Source organism: Mustela nigripes, chromosome 14 (genome assembly GCF_022355385.1).
Source record: "Mustela nigripes isolate SB6536 chromosome 14, MUSNIG.SB6536, whole genome shotgun sequence".
In the NCBI taxonomy this organism is placed as follows: Eukaryota; Metazoa; Chordata; class Mammalia; order Carnivora; family Mustelidae; genus Mustela; species Mustela nigripes.
The window spans coordinates 10,610,763-10,628,611 of NC_081570.1; the positions used below are offsets into that span (position 1 = coordinate 10,610,763).

Sequence of the window (17,849 nt, forward strand, 5' to 3'; positions counted from 1 at the left end):
GCCCCCAAGGATATATTCTGGAACATGCTTTGTAAATCATAGCTCTTTCACCAAAAGTTAACCTAGGGCTGCCATGTTGCACAACGCCAGGGTTGCCATTCACATCAGAGTCCATGTGGGTGACACCACCCCTCCCCACCCCCCAAAGCTATGCAGGGCATGAGCTGCAGGGCCATTTGCAATGCCCCCCCCCCCCAAAAAAAAACCAGTGAAGTAGAGTCTCCATTTCAGCACCAGGAGTGAGCAGTAGAAGTTGCACAGCTGGACATGTCCGCCATATTGTGGGTTTTGTCTGTGGTTGCCTTTTTGAGTGCTTTCTGGTCTCCGGGAAGGGAGGTGTGGAAACAAACTGTCCAGTAGGGGTGGTGGTGGCCTGATCAAGCAGCTGGGCAAGGAAACCCCCACCTCGCCCAAATCTATAAATTGTGTCTTTCTCTCTTATGAAATATGGCAAGTCTAATGGAAATTCCCAGAAGGCAGAAAGGAAGCCAGGCACCCCAAGTGATGTGTGGAGTTGTTTTGTGGATGGGTAGACAGCCCTCGGCAGCAGTTTTCCTCGCCCCACGCATGGTCCCATCAGCAATCACCCCAGAAAGGGCTCTGGGCTAACCCTGACCACAGTTTACCCCACAGTGGTAAACTTGACTACCCTTCCCTGTAGCTGCTCAGCCCTGTTCCCAGGCCAGCCACACTGTCCCATGTGACTTGCATACCTCCTTCTTCCTTCCTGCAAGTCCTGACAGCCTACCCCGCACGGAGAACGCCTCTATCAGCCCCCACCCCTTACTGCTCCCCGCTGTGATGGGGTATCTCGGCAGATCTAGTGAAGGAAAGCAAGTGCTTTGGATTTCGATAGATTCAAGTTCAAACTCCAGCTACTGCTAATGTCACCTCTGTAAGCAGACACTGGTCAATGTTTTTGTTTCCAGTTTCTGCCAAGCAGATACTCAGTAATCCCAGGTCCCCCTTCTCCCTTCAGGATTTCTGTAGAGGCCCTTGGGACCACCCCATCATTGTGCAAATGGTGCTCAAAGATTTCCTGCAACTTCCTTGAGTTTATGTATAGGCTACAGCCAGTGCTGGGACTGAAGGGCCACTCTCCCATGTCCTTGGGGGTCTAGAGGTTTTTCCTAACCATGGGGTGCCTGGAGTACCACAGTCCTTCACTGTGGGCAGTCAAGGGCGAGCGCCAGGCCAATCTGTCATGCTTCCTGCTGATGGGAAAGATTATCCCGGCAGTAAAAACAAAAGCCACCAAGAGTAGAAGAAAACGCAATTGCATTTATTGGCTTCCTTACTTGCTCCACTAACATTTTACCGGCTGTGGCTGCAGCTCCAGGGCAGATTGTGTCACGCCCTTTCTTCTTCCTCTTTGCTGGTGATGGTCATGTCTGACCCACACTGTTCAGTATGCATGGGCTACCTACCAGGAAGTACTCTAAGGGTGATACACACGCACTAGCTCGTTCACTTCTCACCAGCGAAGAAGCAGCTGATGCCATCCTGATTTTTCAGACGAGCCACAAAAGGATCACATCGTCAGGGTCACACCGAAGGTCAGGGACAAAGAGGGAGCAGCACCTGATTCCGTGTAATGCTGAATCCCATGCTCCTACCCCGACGCTGGCAAACTACAGCCCACACGCCAAAGCCAGGCCAGCACCTATTTCTGTAAATAAAGTTTTATGGGAAACCAGCCATCATCCTGTTCGCGACGGTGTGGCTACACCTGCTGTCGTGCTTTGGCAGCAGAGTGAGCGGGGCAGAGCGTACCGCACGCAGACCGGGAAACATCTGCTGTCTGGGTCCATGGAAAACATTGACCAGTGTCTGCTTATAACCCCATGCTCCACTGACTTCCCTCTTTTACTTAGTTTTGTGAAAGAGGAGCTGAAAATGGAGGTGAGGACAGGGAGAAGGACCGCTCGAGCCCTACTGTGTTCCAGGAACTGTGCCGTTTTGTTGCTTTTTCTTGGTAACTGAGGAATAAAAAAAACAAAAATTGTCGAGCTGAAGAAATAGATTTGAACAGTCTTTTCACCACATCTTTTTTGAAAAAGCTGAAAATATGTGGTTCTAAATATATAGATACATATATATGCATTTGCACATGTGATATAATCATATTCAGATATATCTGATAAGTATGCTAGACGTTAATATAGAACATACACAACAGATGCGTATTATACATTTTAGTGTTTCTTCAATTGGAAAGTTTTCTTTGAAAACTTTGGAAGGTTCTTCCTGGTATAACTTTTGAAAAGATATTTGGAACTTTAGTCTGAAGTCTGCTGTAGCTAGAGAACTGTTCATTTGTTCAAAGTTTCTCTATGTCCTGTTTCACTACTGGTCTTATGGTTGGTTCCTTGGTTTTAAATCACTTCTTCTCTGGGCCATTGCTTTATTTTTACAAGTTCAAAGATAAATGTGGTACATGTTTACAGTCTGGTGGGTTGTATCCAAGTATATCACAACTCGCATAACACCTCTTGTTCTAAGTCCTGATGGTTGTGGTGAAGTCGCAATAAGCTTATTTTCCAGGAAATTTTATTGTTTGCAAGTGTCAGAAACCCAACTCAAAATAGCCTAAGGTCGGGGTAGGGGCAGAAGGAGTTCTTATAACTGAAAAGGCCAAAAGAACCAGCTTCAGTCCCAGCTGGATCCAGGTGCCCAAACAATGGCCAGGAATCTGTCTTTTTACCTTTGTTAGCTTCACAATCTCAGGCAGTCTTTTGCCTCACCTGTAGTGAGGTGGCAGCCAGCATCCCCAGCACCGTTCTAAGAAAAGAATAAATTTCTTAATTAGCTTGACTTGGACCGTGTGCCTATTCCTGAACCTATCACTGAGGCCAGGGACATGGAATGGTCTGATTGGCAGGCCTGGGTCACGATCTCTCCCCTGAAGCAGAAGGGATCAGCCTTACCAGAATTGCATGGACTCAGAATTATGAGGGGTGGGCGGGAGACAGGCTGTCTGCTCCACAAAATTTAAGGTATCCATCTAGAAGATGGAGAAATGGATGCAGGGTGGGCAAAACAAACAACAAAGAAATGCCAGACATCCATGACATTAGGAAGCATTCCCACTGCCTCAACCAAATGTTCCTAACAGGACTGAGAGTAGGAATTTGGGGGAAGAGGGAAGAAAATGAGGAATAATCTGCTTTTCCGTTTTCCACTTAAAAAGTCCGAAGCTGATCCCCAAGGAAGCCAACTAGTTCATTCCTCCCCTCTGGGGAATGGGTGTGATGAGAAGCTCACAGAGCCGGGAGTTCATTGGTCCATCCTGGGGAAGGGTGGCCTTTCCATAGATCCCATTCTTGAGACGATGTTGCTTTGCCTGTACCCAGGCTTGAGGGACCAGTGACCAAATGGAACTCTTCAGAATGAACGTCTTGCTAGACAAGCTTTGTCATCGCCAACCTGATCTCCTAGTTGTGCTTTAAGGACTCTGTGGGGACCCGCTGATGTGATGAAGTGCCCTGAGGCCGGGTGTTTCTCGTGGAGTGGAGGGGCTGGGCAGCACACGCCTCGGGCAGGGTGTCCTCAGCAAGAACTCACACAAAAGGACTCTCGAAGTCTCTGTGTTGTCATCAGACGTCTACAGGCCCCCCAGATGACATCGGCGGGCAGGGCGGGGACGCAGAGGGGAGAGGCAGGCAAAGGCTTGGCATCCTGATGAAACAACCCAGCCCAGGAACCGAGGAACCAGCCTCGGCTGCTTCCAGTGCCCTCTGGCCACTCACACTCTTTGTGACCACACCAGAACCACGTGGCTGCTTCCTTTTTCTTAACTTAGTGGGAAATCATTCATTCATTCCCCCCTTCAGTCTCTCAATCTGGAAAGGCTGACCGGAAGTAGACCTCATCTAGGTCTACTTGCAAAGACTACTTGCAAAAATCTGGGTCTTTTCTCATTAGACTCTATTTCCCATTTTGTGGACTGACCTGGAAGCTAGTTAGAGCTTGAAAGGGGAAAGTGGGGGCGCCTGGATGCTTCCGTGGGTTAAGCATCTGCCTTCACCTCAGGTCATGATCCTCTAGGGTCCTGGATTGAGCCTCATGTCGGGCTCCCTGCTCAGTGGGGAGCCTGCTTCTCCCTCTCCCTCTGCCCTTCCCCTGCTCATGCTTTCCCTCTCTCTCTCTCAAATAAATAAGTAAAATCTTTTTTAAAAGGGGGGGAGGGTAACTGTAGGCTAGAAGACTTATAGACAATGGGGAAATTCGATGGAACCGATCTCTTTTTTAACCCAGCTGCTAAAAATCCAAATGAATGTTTCTTCTGAACCCCACAAAACGACGTGTCAGGTCCCTGTTCCAAATGTATAATCCTGATTTCTCACACTGGAAGTCTTGGACACCATTTCTCCTTTCCTGGAGGACTTAGAATTAGCACCCCACTTAGAGTTAGCGCAGCACCCCAGGAGCTGCTGAGGTAGGGAAGGCTGTTGGCCCTGGTGCCAAATGGCGCCCCCTGCTGGCCGTTGGCAGCAATGTCTGTGTTTTCTAGTCTATCCAGTCGAACCTCTTTGCTCCTGGCAGGGTCACTCTTTTCTCCACCTTCATCCCTTCCGGTCATTACTGTTGTGTAGCTGAAAGAGCAAAGTTCAGTAAACTGTATTTGGTAAACTTCTGGGGCTGAAAGCAGTCCCCGAGAGCTCTCCCACGAGTAAGCTACGCTAGGAGTTGTGTAAGGATTCTGTATGGTTTTCTCCTGGGAACTCAAAGTCTCCTCCCCGGCTTTAGTAATTAACATTTTCATTCTGGAATAACTTCTAGATTTATATAAAAGTCGTAATGATAGTACAGAGAGTTCTTGTATATGTCTCCCTCCATTTCCCCCATTTGAAGCATTTTCTGTTGCCACAGTACAGTTTTCCAAACCAAGACACCAACACTGGCCCGTGATTTTTTTTTTTTAAGATTTTTTTTTTATTTATTTGACAGAGAAAGATCACAAGTAGGCAGAGAGAGAGAGAGGGAAGCAGGCTCCCCGCTGAGCAGAGCGCCCGATGCAGGACTCGATCCCAGGACCCTGAGATCATGAACTGAGCCGAAGGCATCGGCTTAACCCACTGAGCCACCCAGGTGCCCCCTGGCCCGTGATTATTAACTCAACTTCAGGCTCAACCCAGCCCAGGGCACCGCACTGCCTTTCATCACTGTGTCTTCTTAACCTCCTCTGGTCTGTGACAGTTTCTTAGTCTGTCTTTCATGACCTTGATAGTCTTGAAGAGTATTGGCCAGGTGTCATTCTCCAGGATGGCTGACTGGATTGGATTGTGTTCATCTCTGATTTGCCTGATTCTCTTCTCTCATTAGACTGGGATTATGGTTCTTGTCGCATTATCAGGGGGGAACCCATTACCCACATGACTTCCCTGGGGACGTTAACTTCTTCCCTTGACTCAGCTGGTCTTTGCCAGGTTTCTCCATCAGAAAGTTACTGTTTTTCCCCTTCCATTCCCTAGTCTTTGGAAGCAGGTCCTGAGTATTGTCCACCCCCAAAGGAGAGGGGAGGAAGGCGCAGACAGTGGGACTCAAGCCCCGCCTCCTGGAAGGCAGCCTATCTACAGGTGCTCAGTTCTTCTGTAAGGAAGATTGTCTCTCCTTCCCTGTTTCTGTATTTCCTGAATCGTGTCTTTGTATCAGTATGAACTCGTGTATATTCATTGTATACTTTGGGTTATGATCCAATCCCACATCCTGTCTTGCTGCTGGAATAACTCCCAGCCTTGCCATTGGGAGCTCTTTGAGGTTGGTTGCGTGTCCTTTGAGAAGTCCCCACCCTTGGCTCTGGAGGGCCTCCTCACTCTCCACTATTATATGATGAGCCAGGCTCGCAGTGTATTTTTCCCGCCCCACTCCCAGCATCAGCCAAAGGCCTTTCTACTTGTGCCGTTTGCCAGTTGTCCCCTTCAGCTCAGCCAGCCGATGCCCGCCACGTGTCCCAGGCATGACGTGGGGTGTTGGGCCCAGCTGTGCTCCACTAGAAAATGTTTACCACCCGGCTCTGAAAAAAGTAAAGTGTGCATGTAGAGCATAAGGCTTACTGATGGAGAGAATGTGTAACCCATTCTCTGCAAATAATAATGAACTATATACCTCTCTTTAAAGTTAGTTGCGGGGCGCCTGGGTGGCTCAGTGGGTTAAGTCTCTGCCTTCGGCTCAGGTCATGTTCTCAGGGTCCTGGGATCGAGCCCCGCATCGGGCTCTCTGCTCAGCAGGGAGCCTGCTTCCCCGCCCCCCTCTCTCTGCCTGCCTCTCTGCCTACTTGTGATCTCTCTCTGTCAAATAAATAAATAAAATCTTTAAAGTAAGTTGCGTATAACCGATCGACTCTCATAAAGCACTTTCACTGACTTGGGCTGAGTTCCCATGGCCACAGCCAACTTACCTTCACAACCGACGAGAGGGCGGTTTCCCAACCTGGACGTGGGTGGGTATCTTGTTTGCATCCACAAGTAAGACAAAAGTGAAACGAGAAAGACACGGTAGAACTTCACGTGTTTATCAGTGATCTTTTTGCTATACCAGATAATAGTTTTCAAATACTTCCTCAAGAATATGTCATCAATTTTACATGCTACTAATAATTTAATGGCTCTAGACACAACATGCTTTTATATAATTTACATTGTTAACATTTTTTTTAAAAGATTGTTATTTATTTATTTATTTGACAGACAGAGATCACAAGTAGGCAGAGAGGCAGGCAGAGAGAGAGAGAGTGGGGGAAGCAGGCTCCCCACTGAGCAGAGAGCCCGATGTGGGGCTTGATCCCAGGACCCTGGGATCATGACCGGAGCTGAAGGCAGAGGCTTTAACCCACTGAGCCACCCAGGCGCCCCACATTGTTAATGCTTTTGCCAAAACCTCCATAAGTGTAGACAATCATCAAAACAAAAAAGATCAAGCTCTGATTTACAGTGTTCCCTAATTTCTGGGACATAAATACTTCCACCAAGACCAATGTCAAGTGACCAGTGAGACATCACTGAATACAGAGATACAGTGAGACAAGCAGTAGCACATGCATATGTAGAGTTAAATAACCTCAAGAGCATGGATAATAATAAAATAGAGTGAAATAATTAGGAAGGGTGAGTTTTAACTGTTACCTTTCTTTCCAATATCACTTAAATGTATGTTTGTGTAATTTGATTTTTTTTTTTTATTAATGGCTGTGTTTATCAACCAGCTCAAGAAATTCCTGGGCATTTAGTAACTGGCTCTCAGGAGCCGGTAGCGGCTGGCCTCAGCAGGACACCTCTGGTACAGAGGACATGCCCCCCTCCCGCTTGGGTCAGGGCTGGTGTCCTCTGAGTAGCATCCAGTATGTACCATATGAATAACATTTCCATAAAAGAGTTATCAGTGTTCCTAGAAAATCCTGTATCAAGTACCTCTTGCAACGTTTTGTGGTTCTTTATAATTTTCTTTTTTGTAACTCAGAAAATCTCTGATTCCCCACTAATCATTTAAGACCCTTTTGTGAGTATGGAAAGCAGGCATAAAATCATGTTTTCAAATAGCCTCAGTGCTCTAGGAGCACAGGTATTAGAGTCAAATAGCATCACTGCTTCCTGGCTGTGGGACCTCGGGCAAGTCATTTAACCTCTCTGATCTGCACTTTCTTAATCCACAACAGGAGGGTAGAAAGGCCTCACCACCTCCGAGATTATCCTGGTGATTAGATGAGAACACATTTGTTCAGTGCACAGCCCAGTCTCTGGCACATGTGTGCCTTCTCGATATTGTGATATCGTGGCTCATAGCCGTAGAGGTATTGGCAATTACAAACAGCAGAGCTCGTGACAGGCTTTCCAAGGACAAGGTCTACTTCACTTTGTACCCAGCCTCCAGGGCTGTCTGGCAGAATATGTGTATCCTGTAGGCACTCTGTATGCAAACTACCTTGATTATTTTAGGGTGTCCGTGCTACCTTTTACAGGACTAGAAGCACATATTGGAAACATAGCACAAAGGACAGGTAGATAACCTGGAAAAAAATGGGTTGTGTTTTCTTGAGTAAATCATTGACGGGTGTTTGTTCAAGCTGATATAAATTCAGCAATGGGTGTGTCATGGCTAATCCAGGTGGCTGACAACCTGCTCTTTCAGAGAGAGTGTGGAGAAAATCAGGACCATCGCATATGCTGCCTCAAAAACAAAACAAAAAAACATTCAAGTGCCATATGGTCGGAGAATTGGGAGTGGGAGCAGGACAAGAAAGGCATTAGCGTGTATTTTTAAACTCAAGTTTCTAAAAACAGATTTGTTGATAACTGACCTTGACCCCAAGCTCTGTGTACATTCTAATGTGAGCACAGCCCAGAACCAGCTTTTAACGTGAGCCTTTTTTCTTGTGTTTGCTTTACCCCTGCCTGTTTCCTTATAGTTACCAGCTGCAATTTCTGAGAAAACCTTGACCTTGCTTATTATAGAGCAAGCATGCAAACCAGGGGGGAAAAAAATCAACTTTAAACTTCCAACGAAAGCCATCGCAATCAACAAGCTTGGGGGGGGGCTTTATAATTTTATTTTTGAACCCAAAAAGCTGGGATTGGAGTCTTTGCTGCATTTACGTGTCTCTGGCCCCTCCCCCTTTAGAGACCTTATGGTTAGGGTTCTGTGCTGCTCTCGCTGGCCTCATGGGGCTGAGCAGCTCAGGGCAACACCCAGGGCTCAAAGCCAGCTTCCCCGTGTGCACGTCCATGTTCATGGCAGCATGGTCACAAAAGCCAGAGTGGAAACGACCCAAGAGCCCTTTGACACTGAATAGATAAACAAAATGGGATGGGTGCAAAACGGGAAGGGAATTCTGACTCCTGCTACAACGTGGATGAACCTGAAGGACGGGCTGCTCAGCGAAGTAAGCCAGTCACCCAAAGACAAATGCTCCGTGACTCCACTGACCTGAGGGACCTAGAGAGTCAAATTCATAGAGACAAAAAGTGGAATGGTGGGTGCGCCAGGGGCTGGGGAGAGGGGAAAAGGGGGGGTGGTGTTTCATGGGGACAGTGTTTCAGTTCTGCAAGATGGAAGCTTTCTGAAGATCGTCTCCCAGCAATGTGCGTGTCCGTCGCACTCCTGCACCCTGCGCTTAAAAATGGTTTGGATGGGGCGCCTGGGTGGCTCAGTGGGTTAAAGCCTCTGCCTTCAGCTCAGGTCATGATCTCAGGGTCCTGGGATCGGCCCCGCATCTGGCTCTCTGCTCAGCGGGGAGCCTGCTTCCCCTCCCCCTCTGCCTGCTTCTCTGCCTACTTGTGATCTCTGTCAAATAAATACATAACATAAATTTTTTAAATGGTTAAGATGGCACATTTTATGTTATGTGTGCTTTACCAAATTAAAACAGCAACAGCTCCCATCTCTCCTTGCCGGGGTCCCACTCCCTCACGGGGGGCTCCTTTCTCAAGCCTGGGAGGTCCTTCCAGGTCCTGGTGCCCAGCCTCAGACCCTTGGGTCTCCTTGGCCCTGATTGGATCGCATGCCCCACCACTCAACCAATCACGATGGGCAGGGGATGTGATTGGCTGAGTTTGTAACCCCACCCACAACAAGGAGCTCAGTGATTGGGTGGGGGATTCTCCCCCCACTTCCCCCCCAGTCTCCAAAAGACCTGAGCGGGTTCTGGCCTGAGCACTAGGCAAATGGAGCACTCGAGCCTCCTCCCCCACCCTGTGTGTTCACACTTGCTACCATCCTTGCAGTTGGTTGGCGGCGAGCAGGTTCCCTGAGGACCCCAGCATGAAAGGGAATTCCTCCACCATGACCAGTCACCTCTAGATTTGTTCTCCAGCAGGCTGGAGGTAAACCACAGTAGAATTTGCACTTTGTCACCCTCAGCCCATTCGTTCAATAAATATTTATCAAAGTGAGGGGAAAAGGTTGTAGGAATGATGAGGCAAGAGGTGGGGAAGGGGAGGGACAAGATGGATGGAGAAGTCAGAGCAGGAGCAGGACACGTCGGCTGCTGACAGTGAAGACAGGAAGAAGGCACAGATGCAGAGACTAAGGTGTTGACAGTGGAGAGAAACTCGAAACTGCGCAGAAGGTGACAGAGTCTCGGAGTCCTGCCAAGTCTGCTCCTGAAGCAGATGTAAAGTGGGCCTGTATGGTTAGGAATGCTGGGCCAGATGTCTCCAGGCAGCTGGAGCGTGGAGCTTGATTTCCCCGAACACTGTTCTCGCCAACTCCAAGGAAGAATCTTCAGAGGGAACGCACAGGATCCTTGACTTGTTGGGAAAGCCTGGAGCTAAAAGCTTGGTGCAGGCGCCCGAGTGAGCAGAGAACCTTCCTCCTGAACAAAATCCAACTGAAGTTCTGCAAGCTGGTGCTCGTATTTTGGAAGTGTCTGTTTCTCTCTTTGTGCCTCTGAGTTCATATTCTCTCCAGTCTGCTGAAGGAGAAATGTGAGCTGGTGGGGGGTGGGGGAGAGGTGTGTGCCCTTACCTAGGTGACAAACATTTGAACTTAGTGTGTTTTTTCAAGAGAAGTAAGGAAGGATTGAGGGACAGAGAGGGGGATCACCAGACCTCCATCCCAGTCTCCCCACCCCCACCCCACACTACCCCTACCTGAGCCTGGTAGGCTCAGGAATCAGGAGACCTGCAGGGCTGTTGTGAGGAATGCATAAGGAAAGAGCAAAAATGACAGCCCGCCCCAGTGTTATTGTTTCACCGCTAGGCACCGGGAGAAGCTACCACCAAGGCATTAAACCCAGGCCCAAGCCAGGAGTCAGCCCCTCTCAGCATATGCTTGTCTGTGGGAGGTGGAGTTGGGTGTACTTCCCAAGGACAGCAGCTGCAGACTCTTCCACAGGTCAGGTGCTGAAAGATTCCCTTGATAGATACTTACGGGGCCTCTCCCAAAAATCAGATGTGGTAGGTGTTGAGGATCAAAGCTTAAGGGGACAGTTGTGGTCCATGCCATCCCAGAGCTCTCGGCTTCAGAGGCCAGATGGCATAGAAGTGCCCAAGAGGGGTACCTGGGTGGCTCAGTGGGTTAAAGCCTCTGCCTTCAGCTCAGGTCATGATCCCAGGTTCCTGGGATCGAGCCCCGCATCAGGCTCTTTGCTCAGCAGGGAGCCTGCTTCCTCCTCTCTCTCTGTCTGCCTCTCTGCCTACTTGTGATCTCTGTCTGTCAAATAAATGAATAATTTTTTTAAGTGCCCAAGAGATGGACAGTGTGGATGGAAAAAAAAGCAGGCTGGGGACCCTAGAAAGCTGGGTGTGAATCTCAGTGGTCTGTTCATTCCTTCTTTCACCCAGTATTTGAGGGTCTGCTCTGTATGTGCCGGGTGCTTATTCTAGGTGCTGAAGATACAGGGGTGAGCAAGATAGACCAAAAGCCCTCTTCTCTTAGAAGTGACATTCTACCAGCTCAGACGCTCGCCGGCAAATCTGCGATCTGGAAAACCACGAGGTCTTGCTCAGCCTCAGTCTCATGACCGAGCATTGGGTGTATTAAATAGGGCAATGCACGTGAACCTCTTGACAGGATGCCTGGCATGGAGGCCGCCCCCCATTAATGGTGGTGCAAATGTGACCCACGGTGGGGACCGCCATCCCAAACTTTGGGAGAGTCTGGGAGGGCTTCCTGACAGAAGAGACTTATAAGCTGAGCCCTAGAGCCACAATTATAGGGCTGAGACAAGGGTAGGGACAACCCCCAGCAGATCGGAACCTCCTCTGACCCTCTTGTCTGCCCCAACAGGTCTCCTTCCCATGGATGAGTGACTCGGTACCTTGGCCAAGACCACAGCCAACTCGAGGCACACAGCAGTCGAAACAGCCATCCTCGCCGCCACAGATACCCTTCCACCCGGGCATCCGGCCAGCCCCAGTGCAGAGGAGCTGGTCCCAGGGGTTTCCCAGACCCACCATGGTACCGCCTGCCCCCCACCGGCGGCCCGTGAGTGCTGGTGGGAAGATGTTCTCCTTTGTGGTGGATAGTACCCACAGGCCTCCCATCATCAAACAAGGTATTCACACGCTCTTCCACTGGTGGCTTTGGGGATGGGCTTAGAGCCACAGAGATGGGTCTTGATTTTGGCTTATTTTCTCTAATTCTAAAAGTAGAACATAGTTAACCATGAGAAAATCGGGGGATAGGGGCACCTGGGTGTTTCTGTCAGTTGAGTGTCTGACTCTCGCTCTCAGCTCAGGTCTTGATCTCAGGGTGGTGGTTTCAAGCCCCACATTGTTGGTTAAAGCCCAGGGTAGAGCCTAGTTCAAAAAAAAAAAAAATCGGGGGCGCCTGAGTGCCTCAGTGGGTTAAGCGTCTGCCTTCGGCTCAGGTCATGATCTCAGGATCCTGGGATCAAGCCCCACATCGGGCTCTCTGCTGTGCAGGGAGCCTGCTTCCCCCTTTCTCTCTGGCTACCTCTCTGCCTACTTGTGATCTCTCTCTCTCTGCCACATAAATAAATAAATAAATAATCTTTTATAAAAATCAGGGATAAACAGAGGTAAGAAAATAGTTAAGGATCATTTGTCACCCTCATCACCCAATATCCCCTGTTGGCTTTTGGGGGCATATCCCTTCAGACTTTGTGCTTGGCACGTAGGCACACATCAGTGCCCCTGTGGTGAGTGGTGTGTGTGTGTGTGTGTCAATGTGTGTGTGTGTGTGCTTGTACATGAATGTGTAGCAGGACTGAAAACTTACAGCTTCGACTCGCTCATGCAGAAATATTGGCACCTGAAATCCCTCTTGGCCACAACAGCCTTAGGAAGTTTTTAAATATTTTATTACCATTTTGCAGGTAAGAGAAGGCTGAGGCTTATTGAGGAAAATTACCTCCCAGAAATGACATACTCAATCTAGCCCAATCTAACATTTTTCAGCCAAATTTAAGGTAGTTATCTCAGTCACTGTCGTTGTCACTCACAGCCTGGTCACTCTGGGGTACCAGCCTTCAGGATTTCCTGCCTTAGCCCTCTTCCCCAGAAGGCCTCATGACATTTGGGGAAGGGACTTCCTGCCTGTCACTGTCCTCTTGACCTCACCAGCAGGTTTGACTTAGTCCCTGGCATGATTCCGGTTTCTTCCATGCCTGCGATGTGAAGATCCCATTATCTGTCCTCTGCATCCCAGCCCCAGGCCCCTTGAAGTCCCCAGGTGTGTCTGTGGCTCCACAGCCTCCCCTGGTGTCCCTTAAGACCATTCACCTAATCACCTCCCTCAGCCATTCAAATAACAGTTATTGTTGTGAAATATACAAACGGAGGAATAAATGAAATGCAGTCATATCATGTTCATCATTATCATCATCAGACGAACCCCTATGTGCCATCAACATTGAATGAAATTACTCAGCCATTTACCCCCGTACATTTTATAAATATGAAAATTTTCAAACATACAGCAAAGTAAAAAGAATTTGACAGAGAACCTCCCACCCAGCTCCTTCATCAACACTTGCCTATATTCTGTTGCCTATCATCTAACCATCCTTCTACTCATTCATTAATCCATTTTAATTTTTGATGTATTTCAAAATAAATTGCACACATCTGTCGTCTTCCCCCTTAATATGTTAATATATATAACAGTAACCAGAGTTCAAGAGTTTTTGTCTTTATTTTTTTTTAAAAGATTTTATTTATTTATTTGACAGACAGAGATCACAAGTAGGCAGAGAAACAGGCAGAGGGAGAGGAGGAAGCAGGCTCCCTGCTGAGCAGAGAACCCGATGGATGCGGGGCTCAATCCCAGTACCCAGGATCATGACCTGAGTAAAGGCAGCGGCTTTAACCCACTGAGCCACCCAGGCGCCCCGAGTTTTTGTCGTTTTGGTGTAAAACTAACATGCGATGTATGTAAGTTATCAATTGCTGTATAACAAATTCCCCCAAAACTTAGTGGCCTAAAGCAAACACACACACACACACACACACACGTATTATTTGAATCAGTTTCTGTGGGTCAGGAATTTGGAAGCAGCTTAGCTGGGTGGCTGTGGCTCAGGGTCACTTTAAGATTGCAGGTAAGCTGTCAGCCAGGACTGCAGGCTTGACTGGGGCTGGAAAATCTGCTTCCAAGATGGAGCACTCACATGGCTATTGGTAGGAAGCCCCAGGTCCTCACCCCATGGACCTATCCAGAGAGCTGCTGGAGAATCCTCGTGGAATAACAGTTGGCTCTTCCTGAGCAAGTGATCCAAGACAGCAAGATGGAAACTGCAACATCTCCTAGGATCAAGCCTTAGAAGCCACTTTGTCATTACACAAGTCATCTCTATCCCGTGTGGGAGAAGACCCAGGGGCCTGAATGCCAGGAGGCAAGAATTATTGGCAGCCCTGTCTTAGAGGCTGGCTACCACAGTCTGCCTTTGGTCCTCAATGATTCACCCCTCCCCAACTTGTACAACTCCCTCACCCTCTCCCAAGTTCCCCCAAAGTCTCACCCTATTCCAGCATCAGCCTAAATTCCAGAATCTCATCATCTTTTTTTTTTAAAGATTTTATTTATTTATTTGACAGACAGAGATCATAAGTAGGCAGAGAGATAAGTAAGCAGAGAGGCAGGCAGAGGGAGGGGGGGAGCAGACTCCCTGCTGAGCAGAGAGCCCAATGTGGGGCTCGATCCCAGGACCCTGAGATCATAACCTGAGCCAAAAGCAGAGGCTTTAATCCACTGAGCCACCCAGGTGCCCCAAGAATCTCATCATCTAAATCAAGTTTAGGTACAGATGGGACTCACTGGGTGAAGTTCCTTGAATTCAGCTTCTCAAGTACCACTTCCAGCAATCTGAAGACCTATGAACTAAAGAGACAGGTCATCTGTCCATCACACACCCAACATACCCTGGTAGGGCAGACATAGCAGACTGCTGTGGACACAGCTTTTCAACTTTCTGTTGAAAAAGCAAAAACAAACACACAGGAGTCCTTGGCGCAAAGCAATTCTAAAATCCAGCCAGGAAAGTGTTGGAAGTTCCCTGATTAGGACTTAGACCTATTCTTGCCCAGAAATGACCCTCCATGGCTCTTTCCTCTGCCGTCTGGTTCCTTGGATCGGCCCTCTGAGTCCTCCTACCTTTTCCAGGGAAGGCATCACATGTTTGCAACTGCATAGTTTTATAGTCAGCTACCTTCCTATAGATGTGTGGGGTGCATTGGCTTCTTTGGCTTCTTTTGCTTTCGTGGGTCTCTGCCTCCCGCAGTCCACATCAGTAGTGTTCCTTATTGAGGTTCACCCTACTGGGCAAAAACCATGCCCACATATTCCTTTGACACATGCACTCCTCTGCCCTGGGCTTCTGCCAAGAGTGGGAGGGACAGCACTTCTTAGAAGCCCTGTTCTTTGCCCAAATCAGTCTCTGAGACACTGGCTCAGATTGTTGTTCATGCTTGACAAAGGACAGTACAATCTTACACTCCGCTCCCTCTTCAGAGCCTGTTTTCCTGAGAGTGCCCTGGATTTGATCTTTGCCCAGAACTTATGTCTTACATTTCCTTTGTCATGTGGACAGGCAGGGAATCTTCAAGCTCAATGGAGTCCCAGCTCCTTGGGATTCAGCAGTCCCTCCGCTGGCCTCCATTCCCTCCCTCAGATCACATCAAGTGCCAGGAAGGAGGCAGGTGGCAGTCTGCCTGGGCTCCATCACCCAGTTCATCAGGAACATTTTCTGCTTTCCACAGCAACACAGGCCATGTGTTATAAAACTTCCTGCCACATCACGAGGATCCTTATCAGAAGAGAAAAAGAGACAGACAGACAGATAGACAGACCAGGGATGCCTACACATGGAGGAAAGGCCATAAGAAGACACAGAAAGTAGCCATCTACAAGCCATGAAGAGAGCCCTCAGGAGAAACCAACCATGATGGCATCTTGGACTCCCAGCCTCCAGGCTGTAAGGAATATCATTCCATTGCTTAGCAGCCCAGGCTACGGTATTTCATCATGGCCACTGAGCTGACCATTGCAAAGTCCATCCACTGTTGGAAAGCACTGTCCAAGGGTATAAATACCAGGAGATAAGAAGCATTGGTTCCATCTTGGAGGCTAGGCACCACACAATGAAAGGCACCCAGTGTGCCAAATCCTAAAGACACAAGGCAGGTACACACATGCTGTCCCTGGTGAAGACTGGTAATTATCTGATAAGTTCCAGGAGAGCCGGACAGTTGTTGAAATATTGAACCGTCTTGCAGACAGCTGTAGCTTAAAGCTTCTTAAAATACATCCATCCCCACTCCTGCCATCCCCCTGCCCCAGTCATCCATCCCTCCCTCAGGGTTCTCCCCACTGGGACCTCCAAATGATCCAGCAGCTGGAGGGTGTGTCTTGAACTGAGTTAAGCTGGTTTGGTCATGCATGGTCCTTGGGTTCACTTTGAAGGTAACAGGAGCGAGTACAGACGTCTGGGTGGGGGGTACTGCTCCAGCTCCTCCCTGCCTGGGTATAAGGAAAGCAAGTCTCAGATAAACTCTACCCCCATGCAGACTTCCAGTAAACATGCCTTCAGTAGCAAAGGGGTCCCAAACCTCATTCAGCCTGTCCTGTAGGTTTGATCCAGTCCCGGCTCTCTGTCCTTCAAGCGCTCCAGCAATCACCTGGTAGAAAAGCCTCACTCAAGGCAGCCAGGACAAAGTCACGGGGGCATCTGGAGTTACTCCCAGAAATGGTATCAGATGTCAGAGATTTAAACCAAGACTGGACACAGGTCCCTCCTGAGCGCAAGGGAGGGCTCTCCCGTACTTGAACCGACTTTCAGCTGACCCGCAGGCAGTACCTTCCTCCGTTTGGCCATTGGGAACCTGTTTCTGACATAGAGCGTACAAGGTCATGGGCCACCGATCTGACCAATAAAAACCATCTCTGGCCTTCAGTTTGCTAATTAGGAAAGACTCAGGTGTCATAATTGCCTCTGTACTATGGCCTTTCCAATGCAATGCTGCCCAGGCACCCCAGGTATGGGGACTCCTGATTGGGGCGACTGATGGCCCCGAGGCTGAAAGGTAAACAAAGTGCACATATATAGCATCGAACGGGCTCTGGTAAATATTGAAAAAATAAGCCACAGGCTTTGGGACAGTCATTAACGTGCCACAGGGGCATCCAGAACTTGGCTGGACGTTATAATCAAAGCCCATGCCATAGAATTATTGTTTGTTTGTTTGTTTTAATCTCACTTCTCCCATATTCCTTTAAAAATAAAAAAGTCCAGTTATAGATGTTGGCAAGAAAAGAGATATCAAGTAAGGAAGAGCAAAAGGGGAAATGTCCCAGGCCTGTGCTTTCTGACGGGGTAGCCACCAGCCATATGCAGACTGAGCTAAGACGGCTACTGGGACAGAGGAATGAAATGTTTTATTTGCACTAACTTAAATTTCAAAACCGATACCTGATTCAGTTACTGGAAGGTTTAAAGTATGCGTGGAATGTCTTGAGAATGCAGATCTACTTCTTCAATGGCAAGTTTTGGAGAGGCCCAAATACATATCAAGTCTTCCTTTGAAAATGTAGCTTACATCGAGGGGCGCTCTAAGTGTAAAAGGAACGCAGGATCTCAAAGACCTGGTGCCCAAAGGAAAAGAATGTAAAATACCTCCATGGTTTTGGTCTTGATTATAGGTTGAAATAATAATGTTTTCATGTCCTGGGTTAAATAAAATGTATCTCAAAGTCAGTTTCATCTTTTTACTTTTTTAATGTGGCTGGTACTAGAGAAGTTTAAATTCTCTTAAAGCAACTCTCATCAGATTTCTATCAGACAGCCCTGCTCAGTGACATTCCCCAGCCCTTCTGTTGCTCCTTATTCTGTTCCTCACTTGACCCCACACCCCCTTAGCATCAGCTGCCTTCCAGAATTCCCGGGGAGGAAGCAG

General features: G+C 48.4%; 1 protein-coding gene across 10 annotated transcripts in view; it reads left to right on the forward strand.

Moving 5' to 3' along the window:
* Nucleotides 1–17,849, forward strand: part of FHAD1 (forkhead associated phosphopeptide binding domain 1) — a 129,535-nt gene that overhangs the window by 30,393 nt on the left and 81,293 nt on the right. For 9 of the 10 annotated variants that reach the window (XM_059376203.1, XM_059376206.1, XM_059376201.1 and 6 more), the window contains one exon: nt 11,725–11,992. In XM_059376203.1, the coding sequence (XP_059232186.1) occupies nt 11,725–11,992 (268 nt within the window). Of the gene's footprint in view, nt 1–9,952; nt 10,422–11,724; nt 11,993–17,849 lie in introns of those variants that run through there. The other variant, XM_059376210.1, reaches the window with a different exon arrangement.